At 42.2% G+C, this 20,190-nt stretch overlaps 1 protein-coding gene across 1 annotated transcript; it reads left to right on the forward strand.

The window, feature by feature from the left end:
• Positions 1-18,100: 18,100 nt before the first annotated feature.
• LOC106577211 (DNA damage-inducible transcript 4 protein) lies at positions 18,101-19,914 on the forward strand. The gene is made up of 2 exons (XM_014155116.3): positions 18,101-18,396; positions 18,683-19,914. Exons 1-2 carry the CDS (start codon positions 18,219-18,221, stop codon positions 19,195-19,197), a joined length of 693 nt encoding a protein of 230 aa, XP_014010591.1. The 5' UTR covers positions 18,101-18,218; the 3' UTR covers positions 19,198-19,914.
• Positions 19,915-20,190: the final 276 nt, after the last annotated feature.

A 20,190-nucleotide genomic window follows, 5' to 3' on the forward strand; every position in this document is an offset into this window, starting at 1 on the left:
CACTGACATTGTATTATCACACTGACATTGTATTATGACACTGACATTCTATTATCACACTGACATTGTATTATGACACTGACATTGTATTATCACACTGACATTGTATTATGACACTGACATTCTATTATGACACTGACATTCTATTATCACACTGACATTGTATTATGACACTGACATTGTATTATCACACTGACATTGTATTATGACACTGACATTGTATTATCACACTGACATTTTATTATGACAATGACATTGTGTAATTACACTGATATTGTATTTAGACACTGTTATTCTGTTTTGACACGGACATTATATTATTACAATGATATTGTTTTATGACACTGACATTGTGTTATGACACTGATATTGTTTTGCTACACTGACATTGTGTTATTACACTGATATTGTATTAGGACACTGATATTGTATTATTACTCTGACATTGAATTATTACACTGATATTGTATAATTGCACTGATATTGTATGGGGAAACGCCTGAAGAGAATATATACACAGACATGGTAGGCTATGGTATAATATTAATATTATAAACATGTTTTTTATGGGTAAAGTGCCTGAAGAGAAAATGTGATGCCATTCAAGGCTAAAATCCAGACCAGAGGGATTCCACATTCAAATTAACCGTACCAATCAGTTTAGTTGGGTTAAAGGTAATCTTATCCAATTAGCTCACCTAAAGAAATGTGTCTTGGCAATCTGGGCTGGACAAAGCTTGAGAACAGTTATGAGGGACAGTAATGGGAGTGACCTTAACAGTAATGTGGGTCTATTCTTTATGTAAATTAAAGTTAAGATTTGTTATGAAAGTTCCCAGCACACCTGTAATGGAACCCTGTCCTTATCTCAAGATTCTGTAGACCTGAGTAAACATAGGGATGTGGTAGTGTGTTTATCCTATTTATGTCTCTGCCTGTATCTCTGCTTCTGTTTCTCTGTCTGCCTCTGCCTGTCTATCTCTGTCTCTGCCTGTATCTCTGCCTCTGCCTGTATCTCTGCCTCTGTTTCTCTGTCTGCCTCTGCCCTTGCCTCTGTCTTTCTATCTCTGTCTTTACTTCCCTCTTTCTGCCTCTCTCTTTCTCACTCTTTTTCTCTGGCTCTCCTCTCTCTTTCTCTCTCTTTTTCTCTGACTCTGGAGTTGCCTGGAGTTTGGAGCAGAGGCCATGTTCAATTAGAAGCTACTGCAGCCCTGAGCAGAGAGAAGTCTTTCTCTCTGTCTCTTTCTGCCTCTGCCACTCTCTCTGTCTCTGCCACTCTTTCTGTCTCTGCCTCTGTCTGTCTGTCTGTCTGTCTGTCTGTCTGTCTGTCTGTCTGTCTGTCTGTCTGTCTGTCTGTCTGTCTGTCTGTCTGTCTGTCTGTCTGTCTGTCTGTCTGTCTGTCTGTCTGTCTGTCTGTCTGTCTGTCTGTCTGTCTGTCTGTCTGTCTCTCTCTCTGCCTGACTCTGCATCTGCGACTGGAGTTTGGAGTGAAGATAATGCACTCTTTAGGGTTGTGTGATTTAATGCTGGAGGAGGCAGAAACAGATCTGTAATGGTTGGAGAATCTCGCTGAGACCCACTGTTCTTCATGTCAACGCTAACATTGTATTACTCTGCACACAGCAACTTCAGATATAGCCTAGGTGCGCTCCCCGCCTAATGTTGAGTAATTCAAAACTATCTGGGCATTCTGGACAGGACTCATTTCAGGGGTCAATATGTTGAAATGTTGCCATACTAGCTGTTCACTTATCAACCATTACAATCTTATCTGGTAAACTATGACAGTCAATGGTGTTCTGAACAAACATGTTCTGATATAATCCTTTTGTCATAAGTATTTTACTGTGAAGAGAAAACTCTTTCAGAAGAATTTGGGATTCATTTAACTGATGGAACACTGCAATGTTCTACAGACAGATATTGTAGCATGGAGAGAACCATATCCAATCTGTAAACTCTGTTTCTATCTGCAGCGTTATGCAATGTTAGTCTAGCCAGCACTGGGACGGCCTAAGCTAAGTACACCCCTGTCTTTTTGTGTGTGTGTGTGTGTGTGTGTGTGTGTGTGTGTGTGGTGAGGGGATTCTGTTAAAAACATTTTAAACAAAACAAGTAAACTCACTACATTATATTACTCCCATCCAACACAGCGCACTCCATTTCTAAAACACATCCACAGTCAGATTTTCTAACCTTTGACCTTCTAATACCAGGAGGCCCTCTCTCCACAAAAAGCATGGCGTTTCTATGGTTACTGCAAACTCTGCCTCCTCCTTGTGATGCTGATCAAATCAGTACAGGTCTTGATTTTAGAAGACCAATCCGGGTCCAAATGAATGCATATATATATGTATATGTGTGTGTATGTATGTATGTATGTATGTATGTATATATATATGTGTATGTGTGTGTATATGTGTATATATATGTATGTATATATGTATGTATATATGTGTGTATATGTATGTATATATGTATATATACTGCTCAAAAAAATAAAGGGAACACTTAAACAACACATCCTAGATCTGAATGAAAGAAATAATCTTATTAAATACTTTTTTCTTTACATAGTTGAATGTGCTGACAACAAAATCACACAAAAATAATCAATGGAAATCCAATTTATCAACCCATGGAGGTCTGGATTTGGAGTCACACTCAAAATGAAAGTGGAAAAACACACTACGGGCTGATCCAACTTTGATGTAAGGTCCTTAAAACAAGTCAAAAGGAGGCTCAGTAGTGTGTGTGGCCTCCATGTGCCTGTATGACCTCCCTACAACGCCTGGGCATGCTCCTGATGAGGTGGCGGATGGTCTCCTGAGGGATCTCCTCCCAGACCTGGACTAAAGCATCCCCCAACTCCTGGACAGTCTGTGGTGCAACGTGGCGTTGGTGGATGGAGCGAGACATGATGTCCCAGATGTGCTCAATTGGATTCAGGTCTGGGGAACGGGCGGGCCAGTCCATAGCATCAATGCCTTCCTCTTGCAGGAACTGCTGACACACTCCAGCCACATGAGGTCTAGCATTGTCTTGCATTAGGAGGAACCCAGGGCCAACCGCACCAGCATATGGTCTCACAAGGGGTCTGAGGATCTCATCTCGGTACCTAATGGCAGTCAGGCTACCTCTGGCGAGCACATGGAGGGCTGTGTGGCCCCCCAAAGAAATGCCACCCCACACCATGACTGACCCACCGCCAAACCGGTCATGCTGGAGGATGTTGCAGGCAGCAGAACGTTCTCCACGGCGTCTCCAGACTCTGTCACGTCTGTCACATGTGCTCAGTGTGAACATGCTTTCATCTGTGAAGAGCACAGGGCGCCAGTGGCGAATTTGCCAATCTTGGTGTTCTCTGGCAAATGCCAAACGTCCTGCACGGTGTTGGGCTGTAAGCACAACCCCCACCTGTGGACGTCGGGCCCTCATGCCACCCTCATGGAGTCTGTTTCTGACCGTTTGAGCAGACACATGCACATTTGTGGCCTGCTGGAGGTCATTTTGCAGGGCTCTGGCAGTGCTCCTCCTGCTCCTCATTGCACAAAGGCAGAGGTAGCGGTCCTGCTGCTGGGTTGTTGCCCTCTTACGGCCTCCTCCACGTCTCCTGATGTACTGGCCTGTCTCCTGGTAGCGCCTCCATGCTCTGGACACTACGCTGACAGACACAGCTCGCATTGATGTGTCATCCTGGATGAGCTGCACTACCTGAGCCACATGTGTGGGTTGTAGACTCCGTCTCATGCTACCACTAGAGTGAAAGCACCGCCAGCATTCAAAAGTGACCAAACCATCAGCCAGGAAGCATAGGAACTGAGAAGTGGTCTGTGGTCACCACCTGCAGAACCACTCCTTTATTTGGGGTGCCTTGCTAATTGCCTATAATTTCCACCTGTTGTCTATTCCATTTGCACAACAGCATGTGAAATGTATTGTCAATCAGTGTTGCTTCCTAAGTGGACAGTTTGATTTCACAGAAGTGTGATTGACTTGGAGTTATATTGTGTTGTTTAAGTGTTCCCTTTATTTTTTTGAGTAGTGTATTACTTCAGAAAATTACACATTTCAAATATGTGCAGTCTAGAGATTTTTAACCTTGATCTTGATAAGAAATGACCATATGAGACACATTTCTTGTTGTATTTAATGGATTACATAAATTGGAGACTAATAAAATAATTAAAGTAGGCTACACCAACGTTAGTGTTTCATTCATATAACATGTCGGGTAATCATTGCCACAGTAAGTTTTCCGCGGTAAACAAGGAAATACTTTATTTCAGTTGTACGGAACATAGCCACAGAAAGATGTTTGGGGGTGGGAGTGGTACGAAAACATTTTACAAGTGCTACAGACGGCTATAAAGGATGGCTAATACAGGACTAGTAAAAATATATTTTTATTTTAAATATTACATTTTTTAAATGTATTCCTGATTTCTCAGGGGTGATGCAGCACCCTCAGCACCCCTACTTCCCGCAGCTATGGTACGGAATGATTGTCAAATAGATAAATCGTCCTTAGTCTGCTTGAAAGTTGGATAATGTTGTTCCGATCTTAATACCCACCAGAGGACGAACCTTGAAAGATTTAGGTAGCAAGCAGGACTAAAGCTGGCCATATATTACACCATTTTAAGATGTGATTTTGCAACGATTTGATAATACCCACCAAGCACAGATACAAAGTCAAAATTGGCTATATTGTAAACATTTATAAAAAAATAAAATAAATAATGGGTTTTAACTTAAGGTTTGGGTTAGGCATAAGGTTAGCAGTGTGATTAAGGTTAGGGTTAAGGTTGGGGCCAGATTGTAAAAAGAAACATTTTAGAAATGGGCAAGCTTTATTACTTTGTGGTTGTGGTAACTAGGGACCCCCAAGAAGATGGGGTAATGATGATAGTTCTTAAAGCCACGGCACATCTGGGAACACTTTTCTGATCGCATTTCAGCAATCGGTTTGGATTAAATGTTACAATTGGAAACTTCAAAACATAATTTTTTTATTCTGATCATCCAGATATGGATTTGGATTTGGTCATCCGATCTGTCCTTTAATCAGGATTAAGTGTTGTTTTGTGTCAAAACTCAAAAGCTAGTGATTAGAATAGTTTTGTTGCTGAAAATCTGGATAATTCCTATGTGAAGACTCAATAGCGCATTGAAACCAGATGAAGTCGGTTAAGATGGCGTCTCAAACATAACATGCACAGTTTGAGCTACCATGGGAAGTGATGTTGCAGGCTAGCTCAGTGCTGCCCCCTCTCATTATTAAGTATCTCATGTTGAAGGCCGACTATGGTACTGCAGGCTGCATCTACAGGTAACTGCCGAAATAAAGGAAACACCAACATAAAGTGTCTTCAATGAGTCAGAACCTTGGACCTTGGCATAGATTCTACAAGGGTATATTGGAGGGATGTCTATGATAAATTCCATCATTTGGTGTTTTGTTGATGGTGGTGGAAAATGCTGTCTCAGGCGCAGCTCCAGAATCTCCCATAAGTGTTCAGTTGGGTTGAGATCTGGTGACTGAGAATGCCATAGTATATGGCTTATATTGTTTTCACACTTATCAAACCATTCAGTGACCACTCGTGCCCTGTGGATGGGGGCAATGTCATCCTATGGGGCATAGACATGGTAGCCAAAATAATGCCCTGCACAGCATTTTTACAAATGACCCTAAGCATGATGGGATGTTAATTGCTTAATTAACTAAGGAACACACCTGTGTGGAAGCACCTGCTTTCAATATCCTTTGTATCCCTCATTTAATCGTGTTTCCATTATTTTTGGCAGTTACCTGTACATTATCGTCTTGTTTTGAGTGCGATATTAAAATAATCGTTTCAAGGACATACATCTGATGTATTAGAAGCAATTATTTGTACCATGATTGTCTTAAAAAAAATGTTTACATGAAGATTGCCATATTTCCATACACTTTCATGGGGGATCATGTTTTCTGCTAAGAATGCCTGTAGTACCGCGATTGGCCTTGAAATTCCGTGGTTTCAATGAGGGGGCAGTCGTTCTCCCCTGGTATGTGGTCAGTTATATTGAGAAGTGTCAAATAAATTAATGTACTTACAAGTGATATGCAGGCTATATTATGTTTCATCTTAGGTACCTTCATGTATGTAGTTTACAGTGTAGAAGTAGTACCCTAACCTGTCTAGTAGATGGCATGGTCTAGGCCTGTTCAATGCACTATGGATTCTGTGATTTTTATATTGTGGTATCTGGATCAAAATTATTATCAGATTATTTTCTGAAAAACCTGCTCAAAAACAGCCAGATTGATCTGATCCTGGATTGCAACAAAATAATATTAGGCTGCGTTTAGTTAGCCAGCCCAACTCTGATATATTTTCCACTAATTGGTCTTTTGACCATTCACATCAGATTTCTTCAACATCAGATCTGTTTTTAGAACTGATCTGATTGGTCAAAATAACAATTTAGTGGAAAAAAAGATCAGAATTGTGTTACAGTCTAAATGCAGTTTTACAGACTCGGGATAATCTGATCTAGATTAAACATTTTGAAAAACTAAGCCCAGCTGATAATCTGGTAGCCATCGATGGTTGCAATTTTATGGTCATATCTACATGACCATTGTGTCCCATTGGAGTCAAAATTAAAATAAATGCAGTATGTCTTGTCAACTGACTTTAATACATAGAACCTATGTGTGTGTGATAATTTTTCTACAATGATCATGGGCGATCCTGTTGAACGAACAACGAGGGAGAGCTCGGTTTGTTGTTTTGAGTGTGTATTGGAAAGGTTATTTTTTTGGCATCAGTTGCTGGGACTGCTACTCTCTGTCCAGTGCCGACTAAGGCTGGGTCTGAGCTATTTGGCGTAGTAGCTAGCCTAGCTACTAGCTAGCTGCCTATCAAGCTAGTATGGTTTTCTTGAGGGATTGAACACAGCTCGCGATGCGGTTAGCCATTGTGGCTGGGATCGCGGATTGTCCCGGGTTTGTGGCTGTCTAGATCCCTGCTGTTTGTTTTCAATCTTCCCTGTGACCTGCGAGGAGTAACAGTGTAACCTACGTTGCTAACATGACAAAGACCAAAGCCAGCGGGAGTACCGTTGAGGACAGTGGTGTCTCTCTATCACAGGTGAAGGATCTTTTAAACAACCAAAAAGAGTTCTACAAGCAGTTGTTACAGGAAAATAGCTTCAAGTGTTTTGTCCAAATACTGGTGGATTCAACTAATAAAATAATGGAAGATCTGACCAGAGAGGTCCAGGACCTGAGGAACAGTTTGCAGTTCTCCCAGGGTCAGCTCAATGAGTTGAAACAGGAGAACGATGTAAGGGCCGACGTCGGACAGGAGAAGTAGGTACGGGGAGTCAGTCATTTATTCGGGAACAGACAGAACAAGACAGGAACAGCGTCAACACACGGGTAACACAGACATATAACAATGCAGCAGCAGGGAACAGCTGGGGAACTGACAAATATAGGGGAGGTAATAAACAGGTGATTGAGTCCAGTATCGCTGAAGCACATGACGAGGGAAGGCAGGTGTGTGTAAATGATGGCGGCAGGAGTACGTAATGCAGGGCAGCCTGGCGGTGGAAGAACAGGAGCAGACATGACGGCAAGATGACAGCAATCTGTAAGCCATTAAGAGGACATCAGTTCTGTGTGTGAATCCATGACGGATAAATCAGACTCAAGGGACAATCAAGGCAGAACATGGTTGTGGACAGAATTGCAGAATCTCCACGAGACCTAGATGGAGTCTGAGGACAAAGCGAGGGAAATGATCTGAGAAATTGAAGATGGACCACAGGACTGGAAAACCCACCCCCGGCCCAGGTGAGAGGCCCTGGCCGATAGTCAAGATCCTGAGGTTCAAGGTAGCTGTTCTGTAAAGAGCCAAGAACTTGAGGAACATACAGTACCAGCCAAAAGTTGACACACCTACTCATAAAATGGTTTCTTTATTTTTACTATTTTCTACATTGTAGACTAACAGTGAAGACATCAGAACCATGAAATAACACATATGGAATCATGTAGCAACCAAACAAGTGTTACACAACTCAAAATATATTTTATATTTGAGATTCTTCAAAGAAGCCACCCTTTGCCTTGATGACAAATTTGCACACTCAACCAGCTTCATAAAGTAGTCACCTGGAATCCATTTCAATTAACAGGTATGCCTTGTTAAAAGTTAATTTGTGGAATTTCTTTCCTTAATGCATTTGAGCCAATCAGTTTGTAACGTGGACGATGGGAGTCGGGAAGCAAGTGCAGATGGTAAGTTTAATAAATGTAACAATACAAGATACATGAGTAGTGTACTGACAAGAAACACAGTCAATACTGCTTGGGAATGGAACTCAGGGAGTGACAGATATAGGGGAGGTAATCAGTGAAGTGATGGAGTCCAGGTGTGCCTACTGATGAAGCGCAGGTGTGCGTAATGATGAATGCCAGGACCGGTGCTTAGTAAACCTATGACGTCGAACGCCGGAGGGGGAGTATACGTGACTGTACACCTTCCTAGACGCATGGCACAAGGCGCAGAACGACGCCGGCCCCTGAGAACGAGGAGTGGGCCGGTGAAGATGGAAATCATGGATGATGTTGGGGTCCAGAGTGTCCACCACTGGAACCCAACACCACTCCTCTGGGCGGTACTCCTCCTAGTCCACTAGGTACTAGAGCAGACCCCCACGACGTCGTCAGTCCAGTAGGGATCTGACGGCATAGGCGGGACACCCCTCCCCTTGATGTCGAGGGAGGGCATGGGGGACAGCACCAGCCAGGGGACCAGGAACCAATGGCCTGAGAAGGGAGACATGAAACGAAGGTGAGCTACAGCAGTCAACTGGAAGCTGTAACCTATACCTCACCTGGTTGAACCTCTGGAAAAACTTGAACGGTCCCACAAACCGGGGGCTCAGCTTCTTGCAGGGCAGGCAGAGTGGGAGGTTCCTGGTGGAGAGCCAGACACAATCACCAGAATGTAACACGGGCGCCTCACTGTGGTGGCAATCCGCCTGCTCCTTCTGTCGATGGACGGCACACCAGAGCATCCCTCCAAACCTCCTGTGCGCTGAAACCATTCGTCCACCGCAGGGGCCTCGGTCTGGCTCGGAATCCACGGAGCCAGGGCCGGTTTATAACCCAGGACACACTGGAAGGGAGTAAGCCCGGTGGAGGCGTGACAATGAATTCTGGGCATATTCCGCCTAGGGAATGAATCAGGCCCACCCCCTGCCGGTCCTGGCAGTGACTCCTCAGGAACCTCCGCAGCTCCTGGTTCATCCTCTCCACCTGCCCGTTGGACTGAGGATGGTACCCGGAAGTGAGGCTGACCATGACCCCCAGGTTCTCTATTAAAGCCCTCCATACCCGTGATGTGAATTGGGGCCACGGTCAGAGACGATATCCTCCGGAAGGCCATAGTGCCGGAAGACCTGCTGGAACAGAGGTAGGGAGATCAGAGGGAGGAATAAACCGGCATGATTTAGAAACTCTGTCTACAACCACCAGAATGTTGGTGAAACCGTCAGAGGGGGGAGATTGGTAATAGTCAATGAACAGATGAGACCAGGGACGCTGAGGCACGGGAAGGAAAGGGGAAGGAATTTCCCTGCTGCAGCGTGCCGGGGAGACTTAGTTTGGGCACACACAGAACCGGAGTTGACGCAGCGAGTAACGTCCTGCACCAAGGCGGGCCACCAGTACTTTTCAGAGAGTGATTGTATAGTACGGGTGATCCCAAGATGTCCAGCGACAACAGCTGTGCGTGCCCAGGACAACAGTCGCTCCCTTACCTCCATGGGAATGTAGATGCGCTCAGGAGAACAGGTAGTGGGAGTGGGTTCCCTCTCCAGAGCCTGGCGAATGTCCACATCTACGTCCCAGACCACAGGGGCTACGACACGAGAGGGAACATGAAAACAGATCCTCCGGCATTCGGGTGACCAGTCCGGGATTTGCATCCTTGACCATGAGATGGTGGGGTTATGGCATTGGATAATGATCTTGTGAGCTGGTGCACTAGTGATGAAGGGGATGGTTTCCTGATGAATGGACTCCACAGTGAGGGTGAGTGGTGTGGGGATGTGTGTGATGGTTCCGGATCCAAGTAGCCGAATATCAAGGGCTTGAACCAGAAACGGAGAGGAGAGCGGATGTTCAGAGAGGAGGCAAGGGTCTGATTAATAAAGTTCCGTGGCACCGGAATCCACTAGCACTGTAGAAACAGTACATGAGGGACAGCCAGCTAAAAAGGGCTTAACAGAAACTGATGAAGATGGGATACTCACACCTGCCCAAGGAGGTGGAAGATAACGTGACCGTCCCTCTGCTCTCATGGATCCCAAGTTGGGACGTACCGGACACTGCTGAAGCTGGTGCCCCCCTGACCACAATAGAGACAGAGCCTCAGCTGTCTCCGTCTGCGCCGCTCTGCCGTGGAGAGGCATGTGACCCCTACCTCCATAGGTTCAGGCTCTGCATCAGAGTGTTCACTGAGGGAGGGAGAGAAGCGATGTGGGTACCGACGCTCCCAAAGTAGATTATCCAACCAGATGGCCATCGTGCGTCCAAGGAGTGGTAGTCGTCAGGACATGCCAGTTCCGTTTGGACCTCCATGTGCAGTCCTCTTCGGAAAAGCATACGGAGCGCCGTCTCATTCCATCCGCTGGATGCTGCTACTGTATGGAGGGTGAGTGCGTACTCGGCAGTGATCTAGTTATGCTGCCGTAGTTGGAGTAGCAGCTCACCCCCCTCTCTACCCTCCAGTGGATGATCAAAAATACCTCTGAACAGAGCCCTGAACCCCTCATATGAAGCCAGCTCCTCCTCTCCTCTTTCCCAGATGGCCATAGCCCACTCCAACACCCACCAAGTCAGCAGAGAAATAACCATGGCTACCTTGGACCTCTTGGTGGTGGGGGCTCCCATCTGATGCGCAAAATATAGGGAGCACTGGAGTAAGAAGCCATAACATTCAGATGGGATTCCTTATATTTATCTGGAAGAGACAAACGTGCGTTGCTGACCTGGGCGGACTGCTGAATGGACTGATGTGCTGGCTTGACTGGTGGGTATCCTCCACTAGTGGAGGGCAACGCCTCTCTGGCATGTTCAAAACTTTGAAGAACCTCTTCTATAGCCGTCCCCAGGTTTGCCAGCTGGTCGTGTTGCTTACGAAGTAGGTATCCCAGTTCGTCAACCATCTGGGAGGTGTCCTGATTTCCTGCTGCTTCCATTTGGTGAGGCAGTATTCTGTAACGTGGATGCTGGAAGCAAGCGCAGGTGGTGAGTTTAATAATAAGCGGCACAATACAAGATACTTGATTAGCGTACAGATATGAACCACATAGTCAATACTGACTGGGAAATGGAACTCAGGGAGTGACAGATATAGAGGAGGTAATCAGTGAAGTAATGGAGTCCAGGTGTGCCTATTGATGAAGAGCAGGTGCGCGTAATGATGAATACCTGGACCGGTGGTTAGTAAACCGGTGACATCGAACACTGGAGGGGAGGAGCAGGAGTAGACCTGACACAGTTGTGTTGTGACAAGGTAGGGTTGGTATACAGAAGAGAGCCCTATTTGGTAAAAGACCAAGTCCATATTAATGCAAGAAAAGCTAAAATAAGCAAAGAGAAATGACAGTCCATCATTACTTTAAGACATGAAGTCTAGTCATTCCTGGACATTTCAAGAGCTTTGAAAATTTCTTCAAGTGCAGTCCAAAAACCATCAAGCAATATGATGAAACTGGCTCTCATGAAGACCGCCACAGGAAAGAATGTCCCGGAGTTACCTCTGCTGCAGAGGATAAGTTCATTGGAGTTACCAGCCTCAGAAATTGTAGTCCAAATAAATGCTTCACAGAGTTTAAGTAACAGACACATCTCAACATCAACTGCTCAGAGGAGACTGTGTGAATCAGGCCTTCATGGTTGAATTGCTGCAAAGAAACCACTACTAAAGGACACCAATAAGAAGAAGAGACTTTGCTTGGGCCAAGAAACACAAGCAATGGATATTAGACCGGTGGAAATCTGTCCTTTGGTCTAATGAGTCCAAATTTGAGATTTTTGGTTCCAACCGCCGTGTCTTTGTGAGATGCAGAGTAGTTGAACGGATGATCTACGCATGTGTGGTTCCCACAGCCTTTGATATTATTGACCATAGCCTGTTGCTGAAAAAACGTATGTGTTATGCTTTTTTATGCTTAAGCCAAAGTTCAAACAGCTGTGCCTATAATAGTGTTTAAGAGATCATACAAAATATTTTATTGTGACTCTTATGTGGATGATGTTAAAAATATTTGTTGGTCTGATGTGATTAATGAGGAGCATCCAGACGCCGCACTTGATGAATTTATGAAATTGCTTCTTCCAATTATTTATAAACATGCAACTGTTAAGAAACTGACTGTTAGAACAGTTAAGGCTCCATGGATTGATGAGGAATTGAAAAACGGTATGGTTGAAAGAGATGGGGCAAAAGGAGTGGCTAATAAGTCTGGCTGCACATCTGACTGGCTAACTTACTGCAAATTGAGAATTTATGTGACTAAACTCAACAAAAAGAAGAAGAAACTTTATTATGAAGCCAAGATCAATGATATAAAGAATGATGGGAAAAAAACGTTGGAGTACTTTAAATGAAATTATGGGCAGATAGACAAATTCAACTCCATCTTTCATCGAATCAAAAGGCTTATTCATCACAAAACCATTTGATGTTGCCAATTATTTGAATGATTATTTCATTGGCAAAGTGGACAAACTTAGGCAGGAAATGCCAACAATGAACAGTGAGCAATTGTATTCATGCATAAAAAAAACAAATAAAGAAAGAAAATCATTACAAGTTTGAAATTTGTAAAGTTAGTGTGGGAGAGGTGGGGAAATTATTGTTATTGATCAAAAATGACAAACCTCCTGGCATTGACAACTTAGATGGAAAGCTACTGAGGATGGTAGCTGACTCTATAGCCACTCCTATCTGTCATATTTGTTATCTGAGCCTAGAGGAAAGTTCTTGTCCTCAGGCCTGGAGGGAAGCCAAAGTAAATATGCTACCCAAGAGTGGTAAAGCGGCTTTTACTGGTTCTAACAGCAGAACTATAAGCTTGCTGCCTGCTCTTAGCAAACTGTTGGAAAATAATTGTGTTTGACCAAATACAATGCTATTTCTCTGTAAACAAATTAACAACAGACTTTCAGCATGCTTATTGAGAAGGGCACTCAACATGTCACTGACACAAATGAATGATGATTGGTTGAAAGAAATTGATAATAAGAAGATTGTGGGAGCTGTACTGATAGATTTAAGTGCAGCCTTTTATATTATTGACCATAGCCTGTTGTTGAAAAAACATATGTGCTATGGCTTTTCAACCTCTGCCATAATGTGGATTCAGAGCTATCTGTCTAATAGAACTCAAAGGGTTTTATTTGATGGAAGCTTCTCTAATGTCAAACATATAAAGTGTGGTGTACCACAGCTCAGCTCTCTAGGCTCTCTATTCTTTTCTACTTTTAACAATGACCTGCCACTGGCATTAAACAAAGCATGTGTGTCCATGTATGCTGATGATTAAACCATACAGTTGAAGTCGGAAGTTTACATACACCTTAGACAAATACATTTAAACTCAGTTTTTCACAATTCCTGATATTTAATCCTAGTAAAAATTCCCTGTCTTAGGTCAGTTAGGATCACCACTTTATTTTAAGAATGTGAAATGTCAGAATAATAGTAGAGTGAATGATTTATTTCATCTTTTATTTCTTCCATCACATTCCCAGTTGGTCAGAAGTTTACATACACTCAATAAGCATTTTCAGTTCTGCCCACAAATTTTCTATAGGATTGAGGTGAGGGTTTTGTGAAGGCCACTCCAATACCTTGACTTTGTTGTCCTTAAGCCATTTTGCCACAACTTTGGAAGTATGCTTGGGGTCATTGTCCATTTGGAAGACCCATTTTTGACCAAGCTTTAACTTCCTGACTGATGTCTTCAGATGTTGCTTCAATATATCCACGTAATTGTCCTTCCTCATGATGATTTCTATTTTGTGAAGTTCACCAGTCCCTCCTGCAGCAAAGCACCCCCACAACATGATGCTGCCACCCCCGTGCTTCACGGTTGTGATGGTGTTCTTCGGCTTGCAAGCCTCCCTCTTTCTCCTCCAATCATAACAATGGTCATTATGGCCAAACAGTTCTATTTTTGTTTCATCAGACCAGAAGACATTTCTCCAAAAAGTACGATCTTTGTCCCCATGTGCATTTGCAAACCGTAGTCTGGCTTTTTTATGGCGGTTTTGGAGCAGTGGCTTCTTCCTTGCTGAGCGGCCTTTCAGGTTATGTCGATATAGGACTCGATTTTACTGTGGATATAGATACTTTTGTACCTGTTTCCTCCAGCATCTTCACAGGTCCTTTGCTGTTGTTCTGGGATTGATTTGCACTTTTCGCACCAAAGTACCTTCAGCTCAAGGAGACAGAACACGTCTCCTTCCTGAACGGTATGACGGCTGCGTGGTCCCATGGTGTTTATACTTGCATACTATTGTTTGTACAGATGAACGTGGTACCTTCAGGCGATTGGAAATTGATCCCAAGGATGAACCAGACTTGTGGAGGTCTACACATTTTTTTCAGAGGTCTTGGCTGATTTCTTTTGATTTTCCCATGATGTCAAGCAAAAAGGCACTGAGTTTAAAGGTAGGCCTTGAAATACATCCACAGATAAACCTCCAATTGACTCAAATAATGTCAGTTAGCCTATCAGAAGCTTCTAAAGCCATGACATCATTTTCTGGAATTTTCCAAGCTGTTTAAAGGCACAGTCAACTTAGTGTATGTAAACTTCTGACCCACTGGAATTGTGATACAGTTCATTATAAGTGAAATAATCTGTCTAAACAATTGTTGGAAAAAATACTTGTGTCATGCACAAAGTAGATGTCCTAACCGACTTGCCAAAACTATAGTTTGTTAACAGGAAATTTGTGGAGTGGTTGAAAAACGAGTTTTAATGACTCCAACGTAAGTGTATGTAAACTTCCAACTTCAACTGTATATGTATCAGCAACCACAGCTAATGAAGTCACTGAAACCCTTAACAAAGAGTTGCAGTCTGTTTTGGAATGGGTGGCCAGTAATAAACTGGTCCTGAAAATCTCTAAAACTAAGAGCATTGTATTTGGTACAAATAATTCCTTAAGTGCTAGACCTCAGCTGAATCTGGTAATGAATGGTGCGGCTGTTGAACAAGTTGAGGAGACTAAATTACTTGGCGTTACCTTAGATTGTAAAGTGTCATGATCAAAACATATGGATTCAGTGGTTGTAAAGATGGGGAGAGGTCTTGCCGTAATAAAGAAATGCTCTGCTTTTTGGACACCACACTCCAAAAAGAAAGTTCTGCAGGTTCTAGTTTTTTCTAATCTTGATTATTGTCCAGTTGTGTGGTCCAGTGCTGCAAGGAAAGACCTAGTTAAGCTGCAGCTGGCCCAGAACAGAGCAGCACGTTTTTCTCTTAATTGTAATCAGAGGGCTGATTTAAATATTATACATGCCAGTCTCTCTTGGCTAAGAGTTGAGGAGAGACTGACTGCATCACTTCTTCTTTTTATAAGAAACATTAATGTGTTGAAAATCCCACATTGTTTGCATAGTCAACTTATACACAGCTCTGACACACACACTTATCCCACCAGACATGCCACCAGGGGTCTTTACACAGTCTCCAAATCCAGAACAAATTCAAGAAATATATATAGAGCCCTTATTGCATGGAACTTCCTTCCATCTCATTTTGCTCAAATAAACAGCAAATCTGGTTCCAAAAACAGATAAAGCAACACCTCGAGGCACAACGCCTCTCCCCTATTTGACCTAGATAGTTTGTGTGTTTGCATTGATATATAGGCTACGTGTGGCTTTTTTTATTTTTTTATTGATGTAGTTCTGTCCTTGAGCTGTTCTTGTCCATTAACATTCTGTATTATGACATGTTTCATGTTTTGTGTGGACCCCAAGAAGAGTAGCTGCTGCTTTTGCAAAAGCTAATGTCGATCTTAATAAAATACCAAATGGAAAGGAAATAAATGAAATGAAATAAATAAACAGGAAATATATATATTTAAATATATTCATATTTCTAATTATTATTCAATTATTATTTCTAGATTGCAAAGATAAAATAATAGATTTTTTCTTCTCACTGACGGCAAATGCTTGGAATTTTCCGTTTGTTTTGCCAAGGCATGTCATCTTATCCCCCGCTTTCACAAAATCTACTTGCCTGCTTACAATGTAACACTTCAACCACTAGATATTGTGCAAACGCATGGTCTAAAGTTTGCAGGGAGTTACGCACATTCTCATATCAAGTTCAGTTTTTATTAGGGCTGTCAGAGCTTAGTTAACTCCAGTCAACTTTTTGTAATTTTAATGCATATTTAATCTTTATCGTGATTAATCGCATTGTCTGAAAGCTTTCAAAATACACGCAAAACATACATTTATAGGTCTACAGCTAAAAACAGCAATGTGATGTCAAAACAATAGAGGTTAAAGAAAGTGTGCTTCATCAATTTTCCTGATTTTGCTAACCATTACTATGGACAAAATTAAGACATACAAATTGTTGTAATGCTTTTCATATAAAAACAATCTTAAGTACAGCTCAATTTGAGCAAATTCTGAATTTGAGATTAATCATGATTAATCACAGCTAAAACTGTGATTAACTCGATAAAGAGTTAAAAAAAAGTTAAAAAAGAGTTTAAAAAAACAAAAAATGCCAACTTTTGTGTGAAAACTGGTGCACACATGTATTGGGGTATATTTTGTATACGCTACGTTTATAAATGAGGCCTTGTAGATATGTCAAATTACTCAAGATGTGCCTAGGTAGCATACATGCCCAACATATCAGAAAACAAAGCTTAAATTAAATGTCATGAAATAACTAGAAACATTCAGTGTTGGGGTAGCTACTCTGAAAATATAGGTTACCAATTATTTCACACTGGAAGATTAAGCTACACTAAAGCTACCGTTAAGAAAAAATATAGTTTACTTAACTAAATGACTTTGAAAAAGTAGTTCACTACATCCAAACTTCTCTGTGAAACATGATCATATTTAGGCAAAATCTGAAAGGTCATAGACTACAAATTATAAGAACAAATCACTTTATATGTTAATACAATCTGTAATTTAGCATATTAAACACAAAAATTATGTTCAAGTGAGAATTAGGCAGGTCTGATACCAAAAAAAGAAAGGAAATTAGGCTGTTACCTACTTTACCCATATTTTATTTTAGCAAAATAAGTAGTGTGTAGTTCCAGTAGTTAGCTACACTGCTAGATGTCAAAAAGTAATTAACTACTTTTTAAACTACCACCAAGCTACTGCAAAATGTAGTTAAATTACCAGTTGAACAACATGTAGCTCACTTCTCCCCAAAACTGGGAAAGTTTACTGTTCAAGGGTCATGACATAGTATTACAGTGCATGCACTGTCTCCAAATGTGATTTTCTCCCTTGAGAAATACCAAATTGTGTACATTTCAAGGGTTGGTGTGGGGATAGTCGATACTATCTTTTGGTACGTGGGTTACGTGGGTTTCGTGGCGTTTGACAGTAAAATTGAGAGGGGTGGAGCTGAGAGGGGGTGGGGCACAGGGCTCGGGGCTCCGGGAGGTGGGGGGCTTCATCAAAGGACACAAAATGTTACAAGGCAAGCTGGTTTCCAGTAGTTACCACAGCTACAAAGTAAATATTGGCTATATTGGAAACATTAATGCAAGCAAATTTGTTTCTTCTTAATTTAAGGTTAGGTATACGGTTAGCAGTGTGGTTAAGGTAAGGGTTAGGTTTAAAATCAGATTTAAAAAAATGTGAATTTTAGAAATAGGCGGGCTTTATGATCTTGTGGCTGTGGTAACTAGTGACGACCTTGGCACTCGCTAATACGTTAAGTTAGGACGTTGGGAACGTGCGAGATCATCTGATTGGTCGGTAGGCATATGTGGGAGGAGTGTTTACGCGGCTATTTATTTAGCTAGTTCCATTCTATTATTGTCTTTGGTGTAGTCCAGCTGGTCTGGTTGGTGGTGAAAGACATAGCGCTCTTAGCACTTATTTTATTTATTATTTCACCGTCAACGGGTTTAAAAAATGTACTTTACGTTTTCTCATAACAACTCGCTGGACGACGGTTTCCCTTCCTCCCCACAGGAAGACCTGGGTTCTCAACGGTTGTCCTGGGGGAATCTGGTGCAGAAACTAACCGTAATCAAAAGGATCAATCAACGGTTGGCAGACAAAGATCATTGCAGTTGGAATAGTGACACTGGTGAGTGTTTGTTTAGCACTGCAGCCTTTTGCCTGAGTGAGGAGTAGCCTACTGTCTTTGCTGTATTTAGGATTGCTACAACGTTGCAAAAATAATGTATCACACAAAAGGTATGCAGCAATATTGATTCCAAAACAGATTTAAATCTATAACACTTTTTTTCTTGGCATCAATAGTTGCTTATCCATAGGCTTCATATGAAAAAGTTCACCTCAAGATCGATTGTTACAGCACTATACAGTACAATGAATGAAAAGTAGCCTTATCATTTTCTTTTCTGTTCCAGGATCAGTCACAGACATGTCCATGATATCAGAGTCTGACAGTGGTCTCTTCTACAGCCCACTGGAGGAGTCTCTCTGTGCCCACATTGTAAAGACCATTGTCGAGAGCCTCTCCGATGCTACAGACACTGTCCTGTGCTGCTCCAAACTGGTCCTACCAGATCCTCTCCTGCACAACATCAGTCGGGAGCTTCTCCATCTGGCTGCTAGTGAGCCTTGCGGCCTCAAGGGGGCGCTCATTGATCTGTGTGTGGAGCAGGGGGACCAACAAGGAGAACTGTGTAGTGTGGAGCAGATAGCCGTTGACCATAACCTGGTTCCTACCTTCCATCTCACCCTCGTGCTACGGCCAGAGGTGGGGGGGTTGTGGCCCAAGGTGCAGAGGCTCTTTGGGGGCCGGAGGGCTGTGTCCCCCCAGATGCAGAGTGGGAGACACACACTCAGGCTCAGTACCGGGTTCAGGGCTATCAAAAGAAAGCTGTACACTTCAGGAGAGCTGCTCGTTGAAGAGTGCTGACCTGGCAAGAGCTATGGGTGTGTTTTAGTAGATATCAGACCTGAGTCTAGTAATACATATCTGAAATACTTTGATATACTTAGTATGCTGCACTTTGTTTGGTTTGCCTGGTACAATGGAACCAATGTAATGGTCCCAAAAGTGCAAATCAAGCACGCTTCAATACTTTGACTCTGGTCGGATGTATATAATATTGTCTGTGACTCTGGACTGAAGACAACACTACATTGAGAGAAGCCTTGTATGGCTCTGGGTGAAAAAGTGAATTCAGATATTCCAATGTGGTCACCAATGTACCTAAAGAAAACTCACTCCACTTCTGAGAGTGTGTAGGTACCTTGAATAGTCAAATTCTGAAGATGCTCTAAATTCCCATAGTGGGGAAAGAAAAGATTGTGCAACAATGTTAACCATGTATTTTTCTTTTCGTATATACTAAAATGTATTGAATGTTTTCTAGGGAACACATCTTATGGCAGCTTTTCCACATCAATTGACATGTGGAGACAATTGAATGTAAGATATGGCCGTTAAGACAACGCAAAACTGCTGTTTTTGAACCATGGATTTGATTAGACAGTATTTATTTGAACCATGGATTTGATTAGACAGTATTTGATACTCATATTCACCTGAACTGCTTTTTGTACTTTCCTTCAAGAACTTGAAACTGAAGAACTAAAATACATTTTCAAATTAAAATATCCATGTGAAATATTTTGTTACTGGATCAAATATTTGTCTCTGTAATAAAATAAACCCACACTAGGTCATTATATAGTGATTATAAAGAAACATTTGTTTCATTTGAATAAATACAGATTCATTTGTGCAATAATTTATAATCCACCAAGCTACAAGCAAATCCACAGGGTACATTCAATTATATAATTACATTAGCTACATAATTCCATCTAGCCCATGTAATAGAAAATGTATAGTACTATACAGGTACTAACTATAAATGTTATATAAACTGTCTCAGATGTCTAT

Source organism: Salmo salar, chromosome 18, assembly GCF_965601325.2.
Source record: "Salmo salar chromosome 18, fSalSal1, whole genome shotgun sequence".
NCBI lineage: Eukaryota > Metazoa > Chordata > Actinopteri > Salmoniformes > Salmonidae > Salmo > Salmo salar.